Source organism: Heptranchias perlo, chromosome 1 (genome assembly GCF_035084215.1).
Source record: "Heptranchias perlo isolate sHepPer1 chromosome 1, sHepPer1.hap1, whole genome shotgun sequence".
NCBI classification, from domain to species: Eukaryota; Metazoa; Chordata; class Chondrichthyes; order Hexanchiformes; family Hexanchidae; genus Heptranchias; species Heptranchias perlo.
In genome coordinates, this window is record NC_090325.1 from 29,675,315 (window position 1) to 29,699,956 (window position 24,642).

Genomic DNA, 24,642 nt, shown 5'->3' on the forward strand with positions numbered 1-24,642 from the left:
CACCACCCTTTGAGTGAAAAAATTGCCCCTCTGGACACTTTTGTATCTCTCCCCTCTCACCTTAAATCTATGTCCCCTCGTTATAGACTCCCCTACCTTTGGGAAAAGATTTTGACTATCTACCTTATCTATGTCCCTCATTATTTTATAGACTTCTATAAGATCACCCCTTAACCTCCTACTCTCCAGGGAAAAAAGTCCCAGTCTATCTAACCTCTCCCTATAAGTCAAACCATCAAGTCCCAGTAGCATCCTAGTAAATCTTTTCTGCACTCTTTCTAGTTTAATAATATCCTTTCTATAATAGGGTGACCAGAACTGTACACAGTATTCCAAGTGTGGCCTTACTAATGTCTTGTACAACTTCATCAAGACATCCCAACTCCTGTATTCAATGTTCTGACCAATGAAACTGAATGCTGAGCACCAGAACCATAATCAAGCCATGACCACATTTCATCTACAGACATCCCAGAAAATGAGTAAATTCTGTACATACCAAGTGGTTTTGTTTTCAATATTTTCTCTCGTTGATAGAGCTCTAACGCATGGCCACACAGAGCAGCAAGACTCAAGATCCAATTACCCACATTGTTAAGTTCCTAAACTCAGCCTCATTATGTGGAGGTTCCGAGCAGAGGCTAGGAAAAGTAGAGGGGACGTCATCCTTGGGCCACCCTTACCCACCTCCCAGCAAACAGGTTCAAACGGGCATTGTGAAAGATAGAAGAGCCTGTCACTAGCCTGCTCCCACTGATGGGAGTGGCACCTGGTGACTCTATTGGGAAATAAGAGAAAAGGTAGCTTTAAAAAGCAGAGGAAGCCATTCCCTAACCAGTAAATGCGAAAGAACTAGAAAAGTCCAAACAAAACAAGACAGGTCTTCAGTCCACTGAGGGCTGATTTTAATTCCTGGCGGGAACGGACGGCAATCCCACGTGGGAGTGTAAGTTGGAGGCCTGGCAGGTTTTAACTGTTGGGCCTCATTTGAATCCTGCTCCTCCGGGGCCCCACTAAGTTTTTTAAAAACTTGCCTTGGTGTGCCTCACTGTTTTTCCGTTAGGTTCACCTGGCAAGGTGGCTGTGGCAGGTGCCTCATTCAGGATCGAGTTAAAATGCCGTTGGGGTCCCATGTATGTCAAGGATTTGCATTTATTAATAAGGCTCCTACTCCATTTTAACTGCTCCTCCGCTCCATTCCCACTCAGAGGTGAGGGTTTAAATCATCCTTTTGGTCTCGTGCCCCAAATGAGCTACATTCAGAGTTAGATAATAGAGCCCCAGATTTAGACTCAGTCCACATGGAATGGATATTTGAGTTAGATAGGTTAGGAAAAACCAGGGGACAAAAGTATAAGTTACAAAAGTAACAAACTAGGAGATACTTCTTTTTGAATAAGTTGCCAGCATATGAAAGTGAGTGCAGATTGGCTGCAAGCATTCTAAAGGAAGCTAGTCAGGTTTCTGCGAATGACAAATATCTCTACAAAGGGATGATAGGTGGGTCATTGGGGGTTCGTGTCACCAGTCGCAGTGATCTCCTGGAGCTTGCTTTATTGCTTTAGGGACGGAGAGGAATTATTCAGAGTTTTTTCCCAATTTGGCCTAAAGTTTTTTGCCTCTCTCAGGAGATTGTGTGATGCTTGGGAAGCGGGGAGTGTGTGTATGTGTGAGTTACACCATGCTGGGATAGGACAGGTTCAATGGACCAACTGGTCTTTTCCTGTTCTCTTTCATATGCTCATATGTTCTGCCTTGAGTAGCAATAAAAAAAAAGGATAAATCCATCCAGAACCCTGTTAGGGTGCATTTACTGAAGGATTAGATCATGTAAATGACCACCCAGCTATGTATTAGTGGTGTGACAGAAAGAAGAGGCTCCAAATTCCCTTGAACAGTAATTAGAGGCAGGTGTAATGACTGAATTCCGTTTGATATTATCTCCCCCAACAAATAATTATCCTGCTCGTAAATACCAGCTCCTCCATCACCAAAACTGCCTGCCCTGTTTTGAAATATCTGCTCTTCTATTCGCACTGAAGCTTGTTTCACTTTCAAATACTCAAAATTTAATCAGTATGCAGCATGCTGGTTAAATCAGATGATTCAAGTTGCAAAGATACTAAGAAATTAGAAGAATGTGGCAAACATGGGCTTCTTCTTAATCAGCAGTGATGACTTAATCAGTAGTGCCCTTCATGGTAGCTTATCATTACACAGACATTAACATCCACACTGTAACTATTATTCCTTTACATCTGTTGTCATTTGTACTGTATCTAGCATGCATGAATTGTTATCTTTTTCTTGGTGTATCCTGTAACTTAAGTTCTGGTAGGGCTAAGTTCTTTGTCACTGGGGCTTTCTCTTCATTTGCCCATTTATTTTTCTTTTTGTGACATTTTACTCCTTCCATCCTAGGTGGTCTATTTGACCCTACCTCTTAACCTCTCCAGGATCTGTCTTTACTGTTCCCTTTCTCTCTCTCCCTTGCTTTCAGTCCCTTCCTCCTGTATCTTTTATTTCTTCATGCCTCCTTTGCTTGTAGTCATTCTCACTCTTCCTTTCCCATCTCTCAAACTCTTCCCACTCTCTTCCTTCTCCAAAATTCTTTCCCTCCCCTCCTTTTATTTATACTTTTACTCTATTTTTCTACCTGTTCCCCTTGCATTCTTTTTCCTTCCCTCCTCTCTTTTTGCCCATCTCTGCTTCTCTCCCTTCTTCCTCTCCCTCCTCTTTTTCTTTATCTCCTTACCTTTTTCCCCCCACCCCCTGCCCTCTCTTTCGCTCCCCTTTCTCACCTGCCCTGCCTTCTCATCCACTTACTTGAAAATATTGGCCGCAGTATTGTTCCTTTCCCATTTGCACGACTGCAGGGTCTTCCATCTGTCGAACAGTTCAGACTGCTTTACCCTGCAAAGGAACAATGTCATGCAAAGAGCTATGTCAAATTCATGTATGAAAAGCTACTTTAATTGTCAGGACCTTTTATGTTAATAAAATTTAAAGCATTTGAGGCATGTGGCACAAATTCATGTTCCTCATTACTGTGAAACCAACATTCATCAAAGTGAGTCTTTTCTATCTAATCGGCAGCAGGGTATTAATCAGAAACTCAGCCTGAAGTGTTTTTTTGGATTTAATTTCAATTTATCCCTGAAGATTGTCGACAGATCCAAGCAAATGACTGTCTCCCTAGCCTAGATGATCTTCTGCCCACACATCAAACAAGCACCAATATTACAGTAATAAACGTACTCGAACAACAGGAGTAGTTTTAGTAATAGAACAATAACTATACAGAACACACTAAAGTACAATTAGAATTACAAATACCCAATTTTAAACACTTACATTCTGCTCACCCTTTCATCCTTATTTTTCCTGCCCTTCTCTATTTCCCAATCAAATATATTCTTTCTTTGCTAACTTTTTTCTCCCTAAATCTTTTGAGGTGATTTTCCTCAACCCTTTCTGGTTGGAATGGTGTAGGAAATTTTATCAGCGAAGAAACTTGCATGGAAGCTGTTTCCGGCACTTGTGCGACTTTAATCAGCTTCACCCGAGTTTCCTCATTCTTCTGGAGCCATTCCACCATGCACCCTTTACATGCAGTGACCTGTCAGCCAGTGGTGCTGTATCATAGAATCATACAGCACAGAAGGAGGCCATTCGGCCCATCATGTCTGTGCCGGCTCTTTGAAAGAGCTATCCAATTAGTCCCACTCCCTGCTTCCACCACCCTTTCAGGTAGTGCATTCCAGATCATAACAAATCACTGCATTAAAAAAAATTCTCCTAATTTGCCCCCTGGATTTTTTGCCAATTATCTGAAATGTGTGTCATCTGAATACCGACCCTCCTGCCAATGGAAACAGTTTCTCCCGTCAAAATTTTGAACAGCTCTATCAAATCCCCACTTAGGCCACTTTGCTCTAAGGAGAACAATCCCTAGTCATAGAATCACAGAAAGCTACAGCACAGAAGGAGGCCATTTGGCCCATCGTGTCTGTGCCGGCCGAAAAGGAGCTATCCATCTTAATCCCAATTTCCAGCACTTGGTCCGTAGCCCTGTAGGTTAAGGCACTTCAAGTGCACATTCAAGTACCTTTAAAATGAGTTGAGTATTTCTGCTTCTACCACCCTCTCAGGCAGTGAGTTCCAGACCCCCACCGCCCTCTGTCTCCTCTGTTCCAATGAAAACAACCCTATCCAATCTTTCCTCAAAGCTAAAATTCTCGAGTCCTGGCAACATCCTTGTAAATCTCCTCTGTACCATCTCTAGTGTAATCACACCTTTCCTGTAATGTGGTGATCAGAACTGTATGTAGTACTCTAGCTGTGACCTAACTAGTGTTTTATACATTTCTAGCATAACCTCCCTGCTCTTATATTCTATGCCTCGGCTAATAAAGGAAAGTATTCCATATGCCTTTTTAACCACTTTATCTACCTGTCCTGCTGCCTTCAGGGATCTGTGGACATGCACTCCAAGGTCCCTCTGTTCCCCTACACCTCTCAGTATCCTCCCATTTATTGTGTATTCCCTTGCTTTGTTTGCCCTCCCCAAATGCATTACCTCACACTTCTCTGGATTGAATTCCATTTGCCACTTTTCTGCCCCCTGACCAGTCCATTGATATCTTCCTGCAGTCTACAGCTTTCTTCCTCACTATCAACCACACAGCCAATTTTTGTATCATCTGCAAACTTCTTAATCATGCCCCTTACATTTAAGTCTAAATCATTTATAAATACCACAAAAAGGGACCTAGTACTGAACCCTGTGGAACCCCACTGGAAACAGCCTTCCAGTCACAAAAACACCGTCAACCATTTGCTTCTTGCCACTAAGCCAATTTTGGATGCAACTTGCCACTTTCCCTTGGATCCCATGGGCTTTTACTTTTCTGACCAGTCTGCCATTTAGGACTTGTCAAAAGCCTTGCTAAAATCCATGTAGACTACATCAAACACACTACCCTCATCGACACTCCTCGTTACCTCCTCAGAAAATTCCATCAAGTTAGTCAGACGCAGCGTTCCCTTAACAAATCCAAGCTGACTGTCCTTGATTAATCCGTGCCTTTCTAAATGACGATTAATACTGTCCCTCAGAATAGTCTCCACATAACAGAAGTTCTCATCCCTTGTATCATTCTGGTAAATCTCCTCTGCACCCTCTCAAAGGCCTTAACATCCTTCCTAAAGTGTGGTGCCCAGAATTGGACACAATACTCTAACCAGTGATTTATAAAAGTTTAGCATAACTTCCTTGCTTTTGTACTCTATGCCCATTTATAAAGCCAAGGATCCCGTATGTTTTTTTAAACATCCTTTTCAACTTAGCTGTAGATGAGAAAGTCCTGGATTTACCCCGCTATTGCTGTCAAGGCAAGGTCACCTGTTTGTATGAGATACAGCAGCTGCCAGGATCGGCTGATGCTGGTGGAAGTGAGAAGTTTCTGACAGAGAAATCTGCAGATCAGATTGAAGGTAGCAAACAGTTTCAAAGTTTTTTTTTTGCATTCTGCCTACAGTCACCAGCTTCTGACTGCTTTACAGAGTGTCAGACTGCCAGCAACATTTTCAGACACCCCCCCACCCCCTATCCAAAGTCAGGGCTTCTCAGTAGCTGGATGCTATTCCCTATGAGCATATCCTTATATGTCACCATGGATGGGCAGCAGCACCAAAGAATGGAGCAAAGGAGACTCAGGCAGCTTTAGTGCAAGAGGCATCATAGCATATCTCATCGCTGAAGTCTTCACTTCTGTGGAACAAAGTCTACCGTTGATACCTCAGCCTGCTTCCTTCTACCCCCACCCCTTGCAAATAAAGGAAGTTCCCTCAAACCACTATCCATCCTACCACATGACAACACAACAGCTCTCTTTGCCCCTACATGAATGTGCCAATCATCATCGTATCAGTGAAGACATGAAGACATAAGTGCACCCTTTCATGTATGACTAATCCATCAGGAATAAAGTTAGTGCATGTTCTATTTTACTACATGAATTCAACAGTGCACACAATAAACCTACTCTTTTTACACACCATGCTTCCCCTAGGTACCTACACATGCCCTTTTTACCTATTGTTGTACTTCCAGGTGTCACCTGAGGTCCAGGATCGCAGAAGGTGGTTAGCTGTTCATGCTCTACAAAAGGCTCATGGGACTGAGGTGGCCCTCATCTTACGGCAGCTTGGTGTCATTCCACTGAGGCGAGGCTAATTAGCCTATAATTTACTTTCTAGTCCCTTTCTTGAACAAGGGTGTAACATCTGCCACCATCCTGTTCTTTGGCACAATTCCTGTTGCCAAATATTTTCAGAGAAAATTATGGTTATTGCCTCTGCTCTCCACTTTCCAACCACCTTCAACATTTTAGGAACAAGCATTCTGGACCTGGTGACTTTTCTACTTTTGATTTAGTTAACATTTTAAAGTGTCCTTTTCAATATTTATCTCCAGTAGTGTCTTCTCGGGTACTGACACCTTCCAACGATCACATTCCTCTAAAAAAAAACTGATGCAACATGCTTATTAAGCATCTCTGGTATTTCCTCTCTCTGCTTTTCCCTCGCTTTTAAGTACAAGATGGCCCTCTTTTTCTATAAGTGATCCCATGGTGCTGCTGTCCATTTTTTTTTGATTATCCTTTTACTTCTTATGTGTTTATAAAGCCCTTCTGTTTGTCTTTATAGTGATAGTCAGTCTTTCGTACTCCCTTTCAGCTTTTCTAATCTCTCTTGTTGCTCCAATTCCTATATCTTTCACAATTCTCAAATTTTTTCTACATATTGTCACTTCCCCCATATTTATCGTATGCCTTTTTAAAATCGTATTTTCATTCTAGCCTCTCTATTTAGCCACAGAGCCTCTGCCTTTGAAGTCACAGTGACTTACATCGAAAGTATCTTCACCTCCATGATCTCATTTCGTAGCTTCCAGCATGTCGAGGAATTATACTCGAACGGGCCTTCATGCAACTCAAAGTATCTGCAGAAAATAAAAATTGCATTTTTGAAAACAAATTCACACACCACTGTTTCATCGACTCTAACAGTGCTATCCACTTCTTCAGAAATCGTGGAACAAGCAATTATGAATGGTTTTCTTCTCTGCATAATACTTAAACTGAGCACAAGAATTGGCAGAACAACATTTGCACACTATGTTAGAACTCCAAGATACTGTGCTCTTGGAGTGGAACAATAGGGTTTGCCAGTAGGATTCCCCATGAGGTGAGTTCCCAACCTTAGAGAACTGTGCCTCTGCAGAGACATGATGAGTTCAAGGCAGGTGCTTCCCCATAGGGAGATTGAGAAATGTCAACGAGTGAGTAACCTGTGGGTGGCTCTCACACAGATTCTGGTACCCAGCTGTACAGCATCACTGGCAAAGGCTTGAAACATGTTCTGTTCAGTTGGGAATAGTGTAGGGGGTGGGACTCTGGGAATGAAATAAATAAATTAACCCCAATCCCCAAAATAGTTCTTTAAGGAAATCGACAGGCCACTTTTAAGGAAAGATGAAATCTTTGGGGGTGGGGTGTCTAATTCCCTCTCTCTTTCATATTTCTCCCTCATCATCATCCTAGTTGTTCATTTCAACATTTTCCCTTTCCCTCCTTTGCCATGTTTTTGTTAGCTCTTTTGATTGCTGTAATGTATACACATTTGTCCCGATTGTGTCCTGTGCTTATTATTATTAGTTTTCCAGCTTATATTGGCCAACAGGAAAAGACCCCAAAAATGTAAGTAAATAATTATTTTTCTAGGATGAGGAGGAACAAGAGGAGCACGATTTGGACTCGGGAATCGGAAGTACAATTTCAAAATTTGCGGACGATGCCAAATTGGGGGGTATAGTTAATACTGAAGAGGACTGCCACAAAATACAGGAAGACATCAATAAACTTGCAGAACGGGCATGTAATTGGCAAATGAATTTCAATATAGATCAGTATGAGGTATTATGTTTTGGTAAGAAGAATAAGGGGGCCACATACTGCTTGGATAATAAGAGTCTAAATGGGGTACAGGAGCTGAGGGTATAAATACAAAAATCACTAAAAGTAGCAATGCAGGTTAATAAGGCCATAAAAAAAAGCAAACAAAGCACTGGGGTTCATTTCCAGAGGGATAGAATTAAAAAGCAAGGAAGTTATGTTAGAATTGTATAGAACCTTGATTAGACCATACTTGGAGCACTGTGCACATTTCTGGTCTCTGTATTATAAAAAGGATTTAGAGGCATTGGAGAAGGTGCAAAAAAGATTTACTAGGATGATACCAGAACCGAGAGGTTATACCTATCAGAAAAGATTGAACAGGCTGGGGCTCTTTTCTCTAGAAAAGAGAAGACTGAGGGGTGACCTGATAGAGGTCTTTAAGATTATGAACGGGTTTGATTGGGTAGACATAGAGAAGATGTTTCCACTTGCGGGGGAGACCAGAACTAGGGGCCATAAATATAAGATTTTTAAAACATTTTTTTATTCGTTCACGGGATGTGGGCGTCGCTGGCAAGGCCAGCATTTATTGCCCATCCATAATTGCCCTCGAGAAGGTGGTGGTGAGCCGCCTTCTTGAACCGCTGCAGTCCGTGTGGTGACGGTTCTCCCACAGTGCTGTTAGGAAGGGAGTTCCAGGATTTTGACCCAGCGACAATGAAGGAACGGCGATATATTTCCAAGTCGGGATGGTGTGTGACTTGGAGGGGAATGTGCAGGTGGTGTTGTTCCCATGCGCCTGCTGCTCTTGTCCTTCTAGGTGGTAGAGGTCGCGGGTTTGGGAGGTGCTGTCGAAGAAGCCTTGGCGAGTTGCTGCAGTGCATCCTGTGGATGGTGCACACTGCAGCCACAGTGCGGCGGTGGTGAAGGGAGTGAATGTTTAGGGTGGTGGATGGGGTGCCAATCAAGCGGGCTGCTTTATCTTGGATGGTGTCGAGCTTCTTGAGTGTTGTTGGAGCTGCACTCATCCAGGCAAGTGGAGAGTATTCCATCACACTCCTGACTTGTGCCTTGTAGATGGTGGAAAGGCTTTGGGGAGTCAGGAGGTGAGTCACTCGCTGCAGAATACCCAGCCTCTGACCTGCTCTCGTAGCCACAGTATTTATATGGCTGATCCAGTTAAGTTTCTGGTCAATGGTGACCCCCAGGATGTTGATGGTGGGGGATTCGGCGATGGTAATGCCGTTGAATGTCAAAGGGAGGTGGTTAGACTCTCTCTTGTTGGAGATGGTCATTGCCTGGCACTTATCTGGCGCGAATGTTACTTGCCACTTATCAGCCCAAGCCTGGATGTTGTCCAGGTCTTGCTGCATGCAGGCTCGGACTGCTTCATTATCTGAGGGGTTGCGAATGGAACTGAACACTGTGCAGTCATCAGCGAACATCCCCATTTCTGACCTTATGATGGAGGGAAGGTCATTGATGAAGCAGCTGAAGATGGTTGGGCCTAGGACACTGCCCTGAAGAACTCCTGCAGCAATGCCCTGGGGCTGAGATGATTGGCCTCCAACAACCACTACCATCTTCCTTTGTGCTAGGTATGAGTCCAGCCACTGGAGAGTTTTCCCCCTGATTCCCATTGACTTTAATTTTACTGGGGCTCCTTGGTGCCACACTCGGTCAAATGCTGCCTTGATGTCAAGGGCAGTCACTCTCACCTCACCTCTGGAATTCAGCTCTTTTGTCCATGTTTGGACTAAGGCTGTAATGAGGTCTGGAGCCGAGTGGTCCTGGCGGAACCCAAACTGAGCATCGGTGAGCAGGTTATTGGTGAGTAAGTGCCGCTTGATAGCGCTGTCGACGACACCTTCCATCACTTTGCTGATGATTGAGAGTAGACTGATGGGGCGGTAATTGGCCGGATTGGATTTGTCCTGCTTTTTGTGGACAGGACATACCTGGGCAATTTTCCACATTGTCGGGTAGATGCCAGTGTTGTAGCTGTACTGGAACAGCTTGGCTAGAGGCGCAGCTCGTTCTGGAGCACAAGTCTTCAGCACTACAGCTGGGATGTTGTTGGGGCCCATAGCCTTTGCTGTATCCAGTGCACTCAGCTGTTTCTTGATATCACGTGGAGTGAATCGAATTGGCCGAAGACTGGCTTCTGTGATGGTGGGGATATCGGGAGGAGGCTGAGATGGATCTAATAAATAGATAGTCACTAATAAATCCAATAGGGAATTCAGGAGAAATGTCTTTACCCAGAGAGTGGTTAGAATGTGGAACTTGCTATCACAAGGAGTAGTTGAGGCAACTAGCATAGATGCATTTAAGGGGAAGCTAGATAATCACATGAGGGAGAAAGGAATAGAAGGATATGTTGATAGGGTTAGATGAAGACGGGTGGGAGGAGGTTTGTGTGGAGCATAAACACCAGCATGGATCTGTTGGGCCGAATGGCCTGTTTCTGTGCTATACATTCTATGTAATTCTATGTAAAGAGTACTTCGCCAGGCTCCACAGTATATTGTGGGCTGCTGCTGCCCCGAGTTCCACCCTCCTTAATCGCCCTCCCCCTCCATCCCCTGCACACCTGGACCTACCTGCCTGCTGGCCAGATCAGTCTCCAGGTGATGCAATTTTGCGCCGGCCTAAAGCCGTTGAGCTGGAGTAGGATGCCCATTCAGAGCATGCAGCTCACTGGCAACACGGTAATGAGGTCTAGCCCTCAAAATGGACTGGGCCTCCCACTGGCAGGAATGCGCAGGCATTGCACTCGCTACTTGCCCATTCCATGCCTGGAGTTAAAATCTACCCGACATCTCCTGCCTCTGCTCCAGCAGTTAGTGAGTCACGCTGGCCCTCACTTCAGACCTCCCAACAACTTAACATTCCACTATCACTTGAAGTGTATCAGGACTTGATCCATCAACACACAGGTGATAAACTGAGCATCTGCCAACAGAATCATCGGCCTTTTGTACTTACAAGGCCATAGGTCGGGGTATCACATGACATCTGTCCTGCCTTGGGAAAGGTCATTTAAAGGTTGGTCTGATTGCTCTGGCAGCAAAGTACCAGACCCCAGTGCTTAAGGCTGTGAGTCTGAATCCTAACTATGACAGATAATTAGACTTGTCTGTCCTCATTATGAGAGCTTTACTGATCTTGGTTTAGCCACAAGATTAGGTATAGTGTGACAGCAGAGTATTCATAACAACATAAAAAAAATAGAGAATGAGAAAAGACCATTTGGCTCAACAACTTTGTTCCTTCCACAAATCATATATAACTTGTTCTATTATTTTCTCCGGAAAGAGTTTTATTGGTTGATTCTTTTTTTAAATGTTGGTTCATCTTCTTGAGTATTCTACTCTATATAGAAGCAATGGAGGATCAGAGTAACTGGACACCTCCTCGAGCCTAATATTACAAGGTCATAAGAAGTGAAGAGTATGCCTGTTTGAATTAGAATCCGGTACATGTCTCTAGTTGCAGATGATTCACCAGGATCTTTTCCAGGTTTTTGTCAGATTCTCAATACACTAAACTTGATGACAGGTCTTTCCTATGGGCTTAGTTGCATCGCTGACAATATTTCTAAGAAAAGCCACTTGCATGACTGATGTGGAAAATGGGAATGTCACAGATTAAATGGGAAGCTCTAATCTGAGGCTTGGGTTCAAGCAGGTTGGCTCTATTTTTAAGAATACAACATAGATGCATTTAAGGGGAAGTTAGATAAACATGACTGAGAAAGGAATAAAAGGTTATGCTGATAGGGTTAGATGAAGAGGAGTAGGAGGAGGCTCGTGTGGAGCATAAACATCGGCATGGACCTGTTGGGCTGAATGAATGTACAGCACAGAAATAAGCCAATGTAATTCTATGTAATGTCAGTTTCCTTATCAATGAGATTTGATTAATTAAATTCATTCATTCATTCATTCATTTAATCAATTTGTTTAATTATAATGACAAGTTGATTTTTCACCTATTTACCTCCCATTAATGGTTTGCTAACCAGTTCTGTGCCGTCAAAATATTTGTCAAAAACTTAGAATATTTTAAAAATCTTGCATTTCCCAACGTACATAGTCATGAAGCCAGCAAAACTATAAGAACGTAAGAAAGCAGTGAATGAAATGAGGCCATTCAGCCCACCAACCCCACTCCTTCCACCGACCAAGTACAATTATTCCTGTCATGGACTCTATCCCACCCAGTATCAATACTTTCTGATCGCCTGAGCCACAGACAACCTACAGACCCAACTCCTGAACATACAACTGCCCTGTGCAAACTTGAAGTCCTGTTTAACCCTGAGCTGAGCTTTGTAGCCTAAAAGGCACAGAGGTCAACCATGATGCTTTTACTATTACCCCAGGTAGGATCAGCTAACTCATCACAAACCGAGATTGTACTTGGGATCTTCCTAGTCCATACAGCTCAGTTTCACATCGAGTGATGCACTTATTGAGTCACCAGGGAGGCAATAATATCATCAGTGTCACTGTTTATTCTGTATGACCCTTGTGTCCTCAAAGTAAACAACTGTTCCATATGACTAAACAGCAGTATACTGGCTCAGATTTCTTCTGTGTGTTTGCAACCTCAGCGGAGGCCACCTGACTCATGCTGTCTTTTGTCATTGATGTGCCATACAGATAGTTGGCTCACAGGAGAAAGAGGGGGGAAATTCCAGCAAGAATGCCAAATTCAGGACAAAAGAGCTACAGGCAGATAACAGAGCAAGACTGAATGGCTCTCCGTGTAACACATATAGCAGAGATACAAAAGCAGAGAAAACCAGTCTTAAAGCAAAATTATTCCATAGAGGGAGACACTATATTGGAGCCTTTAACCCATCTCAGTTATTTCTCAATTAACAATTTTGTATTGCAGTTTGGCTCAGTTAGTAGCACTCTTGCCTGTGGGTTTAAGCCTCACATAGGACTTGAGTTGATAATCTAGTGTTGTACTCTGGGAGTGTGTGAGGTGTTAAACCAAGGTGCTTTCTGCCTGTTATTGTGACAAAAATTGAGTATTTGATTACACAGTTTAAATGTCTTCTCTGTATATTATGCTACATAGCTTAAAAAAAAGTTATTTTAAAAGAGATACCACCCTCAAAATGGCATCTACCATTTCTTGCTGAGAAATTGGCTATATTTCTCTGGTCCTTCCTAAATCATATCAGTCAACTTGACGATTACTAAAAGACATAAGCTCTGAAATTGTTAGGGAAAGTCTTTTGGTGGCAGATCTAGGGGTGGGCTGGAATTTCCACCCACTCCATGGGCTCTATTTTCGCACCCGCGATCGGGTGCGTTCGTGGCGGGGGGGCTGTGAAAATCCGGGATTCCCGGGGCGGGTCCGGAGCCCGGCTCCAACCCACCCACTTCCGGGTTCCCCAGTGACGCGCTCACATGCGCACGCAGCCCCCGCATGTGGGACTCCCGCCGGCTTTGCCACTTAAAGTACTTGAACAGGTACTTCAGGTTGTTTACAGACCTGATATTTTAGGAGGGATCGGATTTTGCAATTAACTGAGACTGTTTCCCGTACTGGGGGAAACGCTCCCAGTTGAAATGGACGTGTTGCAGCCACCAGCCTGTGGCAGCTGCAAAGGTCCATTTGACAGGTGGGGGGGGGGGTGACCCTCACTCATTGCAGGCGTCCACTCTGTCACTTTGGACAAAGTTTGGCCTCCACCACCCTCCTCCTAACAATCAAATGGAGTCACAGGTGGATAGGGTGGTGAAGAAGGCATTCAGCATGCTTGGTTTCATTGGTCAGAACATTGAATACAGGAGTTGGGATGTCTTATTGAAGTTGTACAAGACATTAGTAAGGCCACACTTGGAATACTGTGTACAGTTCTGGTCACCCTATTATAGAAAGGATATTATTAAACTGGAAAGAGTGCAGAAAAGATTTACTAGGATGCTAGCGGGACTTGATGGTTTGACTTATAGGGAGAGGTTGGATAGACTGAGACTTTTTTCCCTGGAGAGTAGGAGGTTAAGGGGTGATCTTATAGAAGTCTATAAAATAATGAGGGGCATAGATAAGGTAGATAGTCAAAATCTTTTCCCAAAGGTAGGGGAGTCTATAACGAGAGGGCATAGATTTAAGGTGAGAGGGGAGAGATACAAAAGGGTCCAGAGGAGCAATTTTTTCACTCAAAGGGTGGTGAGTGTCTGGAACGAGCTGCCAGAGGCAGTAGTAGAGGCGGGTACAATTTTGTCTTTTAAAAAGCATTTGGACAGTTACATGGGTAAGATGGGTATAGAGGGTTATGGGCCAAGTGCAGGCAATTGGGACTAGCTTAGTGGTATAAACTGGGTGACATGGACATGTTGGGCCGAAGGGCCTGTTTCCATGTTGTTAACTTCTATGATTCTAAACGCATAAACTTGCACACTTACCCCGGTGACCAGACACATTTACCTACCTTGCGGACCCCCTCAAATGTACATCTTCCGGATGGGGGCCGCCGTAGCTGCAGTCATGACCTCCTCGGAGGACGAACAGCATCACCAGCCTCGCCAGCCAAGCCATCCACCTCTGACATGTGGAACTCCACAACACAGTGCTGTGACACATCCACCAGCACAGCCGGAGGGAGGGCAACCGCAGAGAGAGATGCGTCGCAGAGGGCACTACCCTCGCCACAAGGTCTATAGACCGAGGCTCAGCTTCCATGGACATGTAGTCATGGACATCTGCAGCCTCCTTCATGCCGAGCTGCTCCCAGCTGGCCTGAGCACTATCTTCTTACCTGTCGCTGTCAAAGTCACCGCTGCCCTCAACAACTTCTCCTCCGCATCCTTCCAGGGTGCCACCAGGGACATCGCCGACGTCTCTCAGTCGTCTGCACAAAAGAGCCCTGCAAATACACCTACACCCACTCTGCAGTGACACAATGGGTGGCATGAGTTTTGGGTCTTCATAGTGATCCTCAGGAAAGGGCATTATTGCACAAACCAGACAAGATTCGCAAAGACGTGGCAGTAGTAGTGACAATATAATATGTAATGTGAGTTGATCAGAAATCAAATATAGGTAAACACCATGACAAACCCTCAAACACCCTTCATGCTCACGACACATTTGCCTTATGCTTCCTACTGCACATATGCGATGCATGCCCTGTGGCTGCAGCACAGGTAGTGGCAGGTTGAGTGAGGCTGACTGTGAAAGAGATGCATCAGAGGGTGAGTATGAGATAGAGCCATGAGATTGTATGAGGATTGGGTTGAGTGGTAGTGGTGGGATGAGTACTGGCGAGGTGAGTAAGTGCAGGTAAGATGAGGATGAGCTTTGAGTGGGCGTGAGGGGTGATGTGATAGAATAGTGTTGGCAGTGCAGAAGAAGATGTGGGGTGGGGGCAATGATGTGGCAGACGGAGTGTAGGGGAATGAGTAAGTGTACTTACTTCGGCTGACCTACTTAGGTCATTGAAGCGCCTCCTGCACTGTATGCAGGTGCGCGATATGTTGGTGGTGCAGGTGACCTCCTCTGCCACCTCGAGCCAGGCCTTCTTGGTGGCAGACGCAGGCTGCTTCCTCCCGCCCACCGGGGGTAAGATCTCTGTCCTCCCCCTCCCCCTCACCCCATCCAATGATACCTGGAATGAGGCATCATTAAACCAGGGAGCAGCCTTCTCCCTGGGCTGCTCCATGCTGTAATTTTTCCTATTTTCTGCAGCATCAGACAGTGGAGGACTGCCCCTTTAAATAGGGCTCCTCCAGCTGACAGACCTTGCTGCGCATATGCAGTCCGCCCGCCGCGCAGCTTACCAGCGGGAAACCTGGAAGCACAGGTAAGTGGCTCCAATTAGCCTGTAATTGCGTGCGGAGCACACTGATTTCACCGGGCGCGTTACCCACGCGCCCAGTCGACCCCCCGCTGAGAACCCGCCGCCCTGCTAATATCGAGCCCCATGACTTCACCCAAATCCCAGGGACAGAGAATTTGCATAATGTGGGTGGGTGCCCATGAAATATTTGGCATTACTGGGGCGCTGGCCTCAGCGGGGAGGTGGAGGGCTGGCTCTGCAGGCCCAAGGTCTAAAAAAAATTTCAACGATGTCATTTCATAGTTGCGATTGATTGCCTCAGTAAAGAAAACGGGCCCCATTTCCACCAGGATCAGGTCCTTGCATGCTAGTGCACCTGCAGATGTCTATAGAATTGGGGGCAACTGAGGCGGAACCCGTGGGATTTCCAGAGGATGACATTGGGCTGGATTTTGCAGTGAGCGGTGAACAAACGGCGCTTGCTGCTCGTTAGACTTGCACTTGCCCATAGACTTTCTATGAGCTTTTGCACGGCAAATTCCTCTAAATTAGAGAGCCAAAAAGCACGGAGCCCTCTACAGGGCATCTGTGACCTGTGTGAACAGGACATACAACCCTACTCTACCACTTATACACTTATTAGGTCGCAATGTGATTAATGAATGATTTAAACAGTTCACACAAGCATGAAGCAAATCATGTAATACATACAACCTTAAAAACCAAGGATTTCAGCATCAAGGCAATTAGAGTTAGTAGCTCAAGTTTCTTCTTCTTCTTGTTGGACGTCCTTCCTCTAGGCGATGCTCCATCAAGTTTCTCTGACTGCTGCTCCTCCAACTGCAGTAAAGAAACTGCTACAATGTCCCATCTTTGTATAATTTTTGGCAGTTAGGGTGTGAGCCAAGTTAAGAGAGGTCCCATTTTTGGCCACTCTCCCACTGTTGCATTAATGATGGATGGTTGGCAGTACCACTCAAAACCATGTTAACCCAGATTTAACTTTCACAGGTGAGCTAGCATCAACTGCCGTCTGCGGAAGAGCGTTCCAAACGTTTCCCACCCTTTGCGTGTAGAAGCATTTCCCAACTTCACTCCTGCACGTCCTGGCTCTAAATGTTAGGTTATGTCCCCTAATCCTAGTATTCAAGTATAGGAGACCTCCAATAACAGTTACAAATGTATCGGCAGCCAGAAGCAATAATCCAGCCACTATCCTGTAAATCCTGCATGGTCCCTTTAGATAGCGCTGTGGAGGGTCCTCCAGGCACTCTAAAACATGTTCAGTTGGTCGTGGTTAAGACTGTGCGTTGAGTTGAGCGTTAAGAGTCAAAATGGTGTCTATCACTTTAAATTAACATTGCACACTGATTGCATCCATTTTTTCCTTACTTTACATGCTCCCGACGTTCGGTATTTGCACATATGCTAACTCCTATATCAAGATGGCGTCCGGCGCACAACACGCTGGAAACGTGCGTGCGCAGCCAAGACACCATCTTGGATGTTTCAAAGGCCGCGTAGCGCTGCAGCAACGGGCGCTACACGACCCAATTTAGTGCCCACAATGTTCAAGGGGTTTTAACCCCTTCCCTACAGGAGGCGGATGCAAGAAGTGCTTGTTCTATTTTCAACAACAGTGGGTAGAGACCCAGTGTAACCAGTCCTGCCCCAGTTTCCTTCCCCACCTGGAATACCCAGATTACACTGGTTTTGCATCAGCAGGGCCCAGTAATTTTGACGTTATAGCATTTGAGGAAAAACAATGACCCAAGCACTAGGAGCTCATAACTGGACAATGCAATCTATTGAAGAAACCATAGCTTAGGCAACCCTCATCAACTTGCCCCTCCAGGTGTCTTCGACAGGCCTTTGCATATGTATTAATGCAGCTGGCCACCCATCACAAAGAGTGGATGATGTATAAAAATATTTCTGATATTCTAGTTAATTACAGTATTAACCTAGCTGCAACAGACATGGAGGCGAAACATGAGCTCTGCAGGTAAGAATATCGACGTACTACTGAATAAAACCACAATCATTAAGGATTAAAATTCTAATGAACGCTATGAGCCCGAAACATCGACTGTCTGTTTGCTGCATAGATACTAATTGAACTGCTGCGCGTTTCCTGTTTTTATTTCAGATTTCCAGCATTTGCAATATTTTGCTTTTTATTGTGATTAGGGTGCTACTAAACCACAAAGAAGAAGCCACTATCTATTACTTGAAAAGTCTACATACAAAGAAACTCAACTGATTAGTATGCCCATTTAACTTTTTCATGAACTGCTTCAAAGCTACTGCATTATTTGAGCTGACTTCAGTATCTATATTTAAAAGCTACTTTAAAAGCCTATTCATGAATATATCTGCTTTGTAATTCAGTCTGGTAAGACTGATAGTAATCATCCTCAGAGATGGTGTCGGTTTGTAATGGGAATCCTACATATAAAGCTAGAGACATGGAATGGCTCTATTATTTGTCCAGGGCATACTCTCCCAGATTACTGTGTGCATTTGGTCACTCTTTAGCTCGCAGGAAAAAACAGTGCTGGCCTATGGGAACTGACTTTTGTGTAAACTGGTGAGTGTTCAAATCATAACAGTCCTGTCTGCCTTTCAGATGGATGTTAACAAGCTGCGATGAGAAGACAGTGGGAAAGATTAAATCAAATGGGTCGAAGGGTCTTCTTCATCCAAACCTAACAAACACAGTAGGTCTGGTAGCATATGAAAGTGAGAAGATAGGTTAATCTTCAGTTCTGATGAAGATTCATATCCCATATGTAATCTTTCAGGTGCAGACTGACCTGCTGTGCATTTTGTGTCTATGTTTTGGAGTTCAGCATTTCTGGTCTTTCCTTTTATCTCAACTTTAATTGCAAGCAAGAAAATACATAAGATTAAACATGGCTTCACACAAATGTTCTCACAGCTTATATCAAACTGGGCTCAAATCCTAACATTTGCAGGTACTGAAACTAAGTTTCTGATGTACTCAAAATTGAGGGTCCACACTCTGGTTTACATGGAATGACCTGGTGGCTTCACAATGCAGATGATCTTTCCTTACGATGTGCCTTGCTTTTGAAGTGGACAGTCCAGTTTGTCAGTGGACTATCCAGAATGGAACGATAAAAGTCCTATGGTAAAGTATGAGCACCAAAGACCAAGGTATGGACTGAAGGCCCAATGAAATGTGTCTGCTTTCAGAGCATCCATTTATCAGGCGTTGAAGTAAGGCGTGGGTACCAAAAATACTTCCTCAGTTGATTTTATATCCTGAAAATAATCAAGCTTTGAAAAGAAAAAGTGATGGTTGACTTTTATCAACACAATTACAGTCAAATATTTATAGAAGCTATAAATACTACACACTTGTCCTTCAGGACATTATGGGAACTCAATACCACTCACTACTTCCCTTCTTGCAGTATAGCAGCAGGTGTTACATGCAAAGCACTGGGACTGAAGGCACGTGACAGTGAGATAAACAAGAGCTGCTCTTATTTATAGTCAGTGCCCTACTCGGGCATTCTCATTGTGGCACATCTCACCGGATTTATACACAGAGGAAGGTGTACAATCACATAATGAATGCTATCATTTTTTTTTAAAGACTTTCTTTTTATGTAATTTTTCATTATAATTTATTTCATATTTTTAAGTTTGCCTGGTCTTCACAACCTTTGCTAGCATGAGGGCAGGTATAAGGCCTTTTCCAATTTCCCCATTGGCCAACTGCTAGATGGCTCCAGCGCAGGTCAGGTACAACCTCTTTACTCTGACTTTTCCTGACCTTGCAGAGAGGTGCCATAACTTAGGCCTGAGGTCATCAATGATGAAAGGTCATTGACCTAAAGCGTTAACTCTGTTTCTCTCTCCATAGCTGCTGCCTGACCTGCTGAGCGTTTCCAACATTTTCGCTTTATATTTTAGGCCAGGGATCCCTCCACTTGGGTCTGATCAATTGCAGGGATTGAATGAAATATCATGCCGAAGGAAAAATTATTCAGTAATTTGGTTGAGGGTGAAACCGATTAAGGTATTTTCCTCCCACCACTGCCTTACCATATGCAGGCCAAAGGCTTTTCCATTCCCAGACCACTGCCAATGGCGCTCTATAGCTGGCTACCCCCGCTTGAAAACATAATCTGGATGCTGGAGCAAGGGGAGAAAGACAGGCACAGTAATGCCAGGCCATGCAAATATTTGGCAAACATTTGAGTCTTAATAAATTAAAGACTAGTTTGTCAAGAACATTTAGCCATTTCAAGCATACAGTGAGGCATCATGCACTCCTAGATCAAGTGCAGGATGTCCAAATGCAAAGCAAATTCCCTCTACTCTGCCTCAACAATGTTCTTGAGCCTTAGCCTCAGAAGAGAGCCCTCTGTACACATTCCCATGTACTGCAACAGTGTGACATTTACCATTTTCAATATCAGTTAGACCATGGCTTCTCTGTGTGTGATTTCTTAGATAGTCCTCCTGTAAGGGGCCCCTGCGATATGAGCCTAAAAACAAAAAAATGGGTTGATACAATCCAAACTTATTTCAGATGCAACCAGAGGAGACCTGCAACCATTGTAAACTATATCTGAACTCAGCCCCGAGCTGAAAGGTTAATCCACTGTGCTACACAATCCTCTTTAGTTTAATTTTAACTCCCTGAACATCTATTTTTCATCTTTCCTTTCTGTTGTTCACCTTCCATGCCAACTGCCTGCTAAGAGGTGATCTAAGTTGAGACATCCTCTAATTTTTCTATCCTTCCCTGTAGGGAGAGTGCCCAACAACAGCAGCAACCTGGATGAATTAAGATGTTGTGAAGTGGGGAATCAAAAGATGTAAACAAATCTCTCTCCCACTCCACGACACTAAAGCAATTGAGCACCAACAAGCTACTCAACTTAAATCAATCTGACCATCTATCCTTTTGCAAGACTGCATGTAACCTTTAAGTTGGAATATAACCCCATAAGAGTTCCACTTGTCATCTTGAATGGTTGCAGAAACAGCACCTCAAAGGGTTCACATTAATCGGTTTAGAAAGTACCTGCTGTCCAATTCACTGTCAGTCTTCTGTCCTCCATCGTCCATGAAATTAAAGATCCCTGCCACATTATCCAACTCTTCCGTATTCTGCCGTTTATAGTGCAGTCCACTGACAAGAAAATCATGCAGTTGATATTCAGTAGTTTTACATTTATAGTTTACAGAACTCAATTTTTAAAAATTGTATAGTTACATTTTGTACTGTTTTCAGCCAGTTTGTCCTGAGCATTTTTCCACATGATCGTTTGCTTTACCTGAAATATATATGTAACCTTGGTTGTAGCATGAGCCACAAGGGGGAAAAAATAAAATGTGGTTTAATCTACTTCCCACTGTGAAAAACCTAAAGTGCTAACATCTGCTCAGCAAACTCTGAAACCCAAACAATTAAACAACAAATTCCCAAACCCAAGCCAACCAAACACCTACCCCCTAGAGGAACATCTTACTCTCTTGGTTTCTACTGGAAGGTTCTGCACTCAGAGATGCTTCCCAGCATCACTAGGGATCTGAGGTGGTGAGTGCCACTTCATGGATCCCTACAACCCTCCAAGAACTTTGCATTCCTCCAATTCTGGTCTTGTGCATCTCCCCCTTACTTTGCCCCACCATTGGCAGCCGTGCCTTCAGCCGTTTAGGTGCTAAGCTCTAGAATTCCCTCCCTAAACCACTCTGCCTCTCTCATCCTTTAAGACGCTCCTTAAAACCCATGTCTTTGACCAAGCTTTTGGTCACCTGTCCTAATGTCTCCTTTTTTGGCTTGGTGTAATATTTTGTCTGATTACGCTCCTGTGAAGTGGCATGGGACGTTTTACTATTACAAAAGCATTATATCAATGCAAGATGCACAACAGGCCAGAGTTCAGGGAATGCAGAGTTCTCAGAGGGTTGTAAGGCTGGAGCAGGTTACAGAGATAGAGAGGGGTGAGACCATGGAAGCATTTGAACATAAGAATGAGAATTTTTAAATCCAGGCATTGGTGGTCCGGGAGCAAATCTAGGTCAGCAATTATATGGGTAATGGCTAAACGGGACTTGATGCGAGTTAAGATACGGGCAGCAGAGTTTTGGATAAGCTCGAGTTTATGGCAGATGGAAGATGGGAGGCCAGCCAGAAGAGCATCAGAACAGTCAAGTCTGGAGGTAAAAATGCATGGGTGAGGGTTTCAGCAGCAGAGGGGTTAAGGCAGGGAAGGAAACAAGAGCTATTACGCAGGTGGAAGCAGGCGGTATTTGTGATGGAGAGGATAGGGGGTTGGAAGCTCAGCTCAGGGTCAAATGGGACGCAAAGGTTGCGAACAGTCTGGTTCAACCCGAGATAGCGGTCAGGGAGGGAGATGGAATCAGTGGCTAAGGAACTGAGCTTGTGGTGGGGGCCGAAGACAATGGTTTCGGTCTTCCCAATGTTTAATTGAAGCAAATTTTGGCTTATCCAGGACTGGATGTTGGACAAAGGTAGTGGAGGCATCGAGGGAGGTGGTGGTGAGGTAGAGCTCGGTGTCATCAGCGTACATGTGGAACCCAACATTGCATCTTCAGATGATGTCGCCAGGGGGCAGCATATAGATGCAAAATAGGAGGGGCCAAGGATAGACCCTTGGGGGTCTCCGGAGGTAACGGTGTAGGTGAGGCTCTTAGGAGGCGGGTCGGTCACTAAACTTCCCCAATATTAACTGGGATACTCAGAGTGTAAAAGGCTTAGAGGGTACAAAATTCTTAACGTGCATCCAGGAGAGCTTTTTGAGCCAGCATGTAGAAAGTCCTACAAGAGAGGGGGCGGTACTGGACCTAATTCTAGGGAATGTGGCCGGCCAAGTGGAAGAAGTGCTAGTAGGTGAGCACTTTGGTGACAGTGACCATAATTCGGTGAGATTTAAGGTGGTCATGGAAAAGGACAGGGAGGGGCCGGAAATAAAGGTTCTAAATTGGGGGAAGGCCGATTTTAATAGGATAAGGCAGGATCTGGCCAAAATGGACTGGGATCAGCTGCTTGTAGGAAAATCCGCATCGGAGCAATGGGAGTCTTTCAGAAGGGAGATTGAGACCATACAATGGCAACATGTTCCCGTAAAGGTCAAGGGTGGTTCCAAGAACTCCAGGGAACCTTGGATGTCAGGGGATATACGAGAATGGATTAGGAAAAAAAGGAGGGCTTTTGGCAGATACAAAAGGCTAAAGACGGAGGAAGCCCTAGAGGAGTACAAAAAGTGCAGGAGGATACTTAAAAAAGAAATTAGGAGATCAAGGAGGGGCCATGAAATAACACTGGCGAGCAAAATAAAGGAAAATCCTAAGATGTTTTATAAGTATATTAAGGGTAAGAGGATGACTAGGGAAAAAATAGGGCCCATTAGGGACAAAAATGGCAATCTGTGTGTGGAGCCGGCAGATGTAGGAGGGGTTCTAAATGAATTTTTTGCATCTGTTTTCACTATGGAGAAGGACGATGTAGACATAGAAATACGGCAGGGGGACTGTGATATACTCGAACATATTAACATCGAGCGGGAGGAGGTATTGGCGGTTTTAGCAGGCCTAAAAATGGATAAATCCCCAAGCCCGGACGAAATGTATCCCAGGCTACTGTGTGAGGCAAAGGAGGAGATTGCGGGGGCTCTGACACATATATTCAGAACCTCTCTGGCCACAGGGGATGTGCCAGAGGACTGGAGAACCGCTAATGTAATACCATTATTCAAGAAGGGGAGTAGGGAAAAACCGGGGAACTACAGGCCAGTGAGCCTAACATCAGTGGTAGGAAAATTATTGGAAAAAATTCTGAAGGACAAAATTAGTCTCCACTTGGAGAAGCAAGGATTAATCAGGGATAGTCAACATGGCTTTGTCAAGGGAAGATCATGTCTGACTAATTTGATTGAATTTTTTGAGGGGGTGACTAGGCGTGTGGATGAGGGTAACGCAGTGGATGTGGTATACATGGATTTCAGTAAGGCCTTCGATAAAGTCCCCCACAGGAGACTGGTCAAGAAGGTACGAGCCCATGGAATCCAGGGTGCCTTGGCACTTTGGATACAAAACTGGCTTAGTGGCAGAAGGCAGAGGGTGATGGTCGAAGGTTGTTTTTGTGACTGGAAGCCTGTGGCCAGTGGGGTACCACAGGGATCGGTGCTGGGTCCCTTGCTGTTTGTGGTCTACATTAATGACTTGGATATGAATGTAAAAGGTATGATCAGTAAGTTCGCTGATGATACAAAGATTGGTCGGGTGGTAAATAGCGAGGAGGATAGCCTCAGTCTGCAGGACGATATAGATGGGTTGGTCAGATGGGCGGAACAGTGGCAAATGGAATTTAACCCGGAAAAGTGCGAGGTGATGCACTTTGGAGGGACTAACAAGGCAAGGGAATACACAATGAATGGGAGGACCCTAGGCAAGACAGAGGGTCAGAGGGATCTTGGTGTGCAAGTTCACAGATCCCTGAAGGCGGCGGAACAGGTAGATAAGGTGGTAAAGAAGGCATATGGGATACTTGCCTTTATTAGCCGAGGCATAGAATATAAGAGCAAGGAGGTTATGATGGAGCTGTATAAAACACTGGTTAGGCCACAGCTGGAGTACTGTGTGCAGTTCTGGTCGCCACACTACAGGAAGGATGTGATCGCTTTGGAGAGGGTGCAGAGGAGATTCACCAGGATGTTACCAGGGCTGGAGCGCTTCAGCTATGAAGAGAGACTGGGAAGATTGGGTTTGTTTTCCTTGGAGCAGAGGAGGCTGAGGGGGGACATGATTGAGGTGTACAAAATTATGAGGGGCACAGATAGGATGGATACTAAGGAGCTTTTTCCCTTCGTT

General features: G+C 44.6%; 1 protein-coding gene across 3 annotated transcripts in view; it reads right to left on the reverse strand.

The window, feature by feature from the left end:
• The window catches only part of st8sia5 (ST8 alpha-N-acetyl-neuraminide alpha-2,8-sialyltransferase 5), a 62,327-nt gene that overhangs the window by 22,355 nt on the left and 15,330 nt on the right, over positions 1 to 24,642 (reverse strand). The window contains exons 2-4 of one of the 3 annotated variants that reach the window (XM_067983093.1): positions 20,831 to 20,938; positions 6,914 to 7,006; positions 2,827 to 2,913 (exon numbers count right to left, since the gene is read on the reverse strand). In XM_067983093.1, the coding sequence (XP_067839194.1) occupies positions 2,827 to 2,913; positions 6,914 to 7,006; positions 20,831 to 20,938 (288 nt within the window). The remainder of the gene's footprint in view (positions 1 to 2,826; positions 2,914 to 6,913; positions 7,007 to 20,830; positions 20,939 to 24,642) is intronic. The other 2 variants (XM_067983101.1, XM_067983111.1) reach the window with 2 other exon arrangements.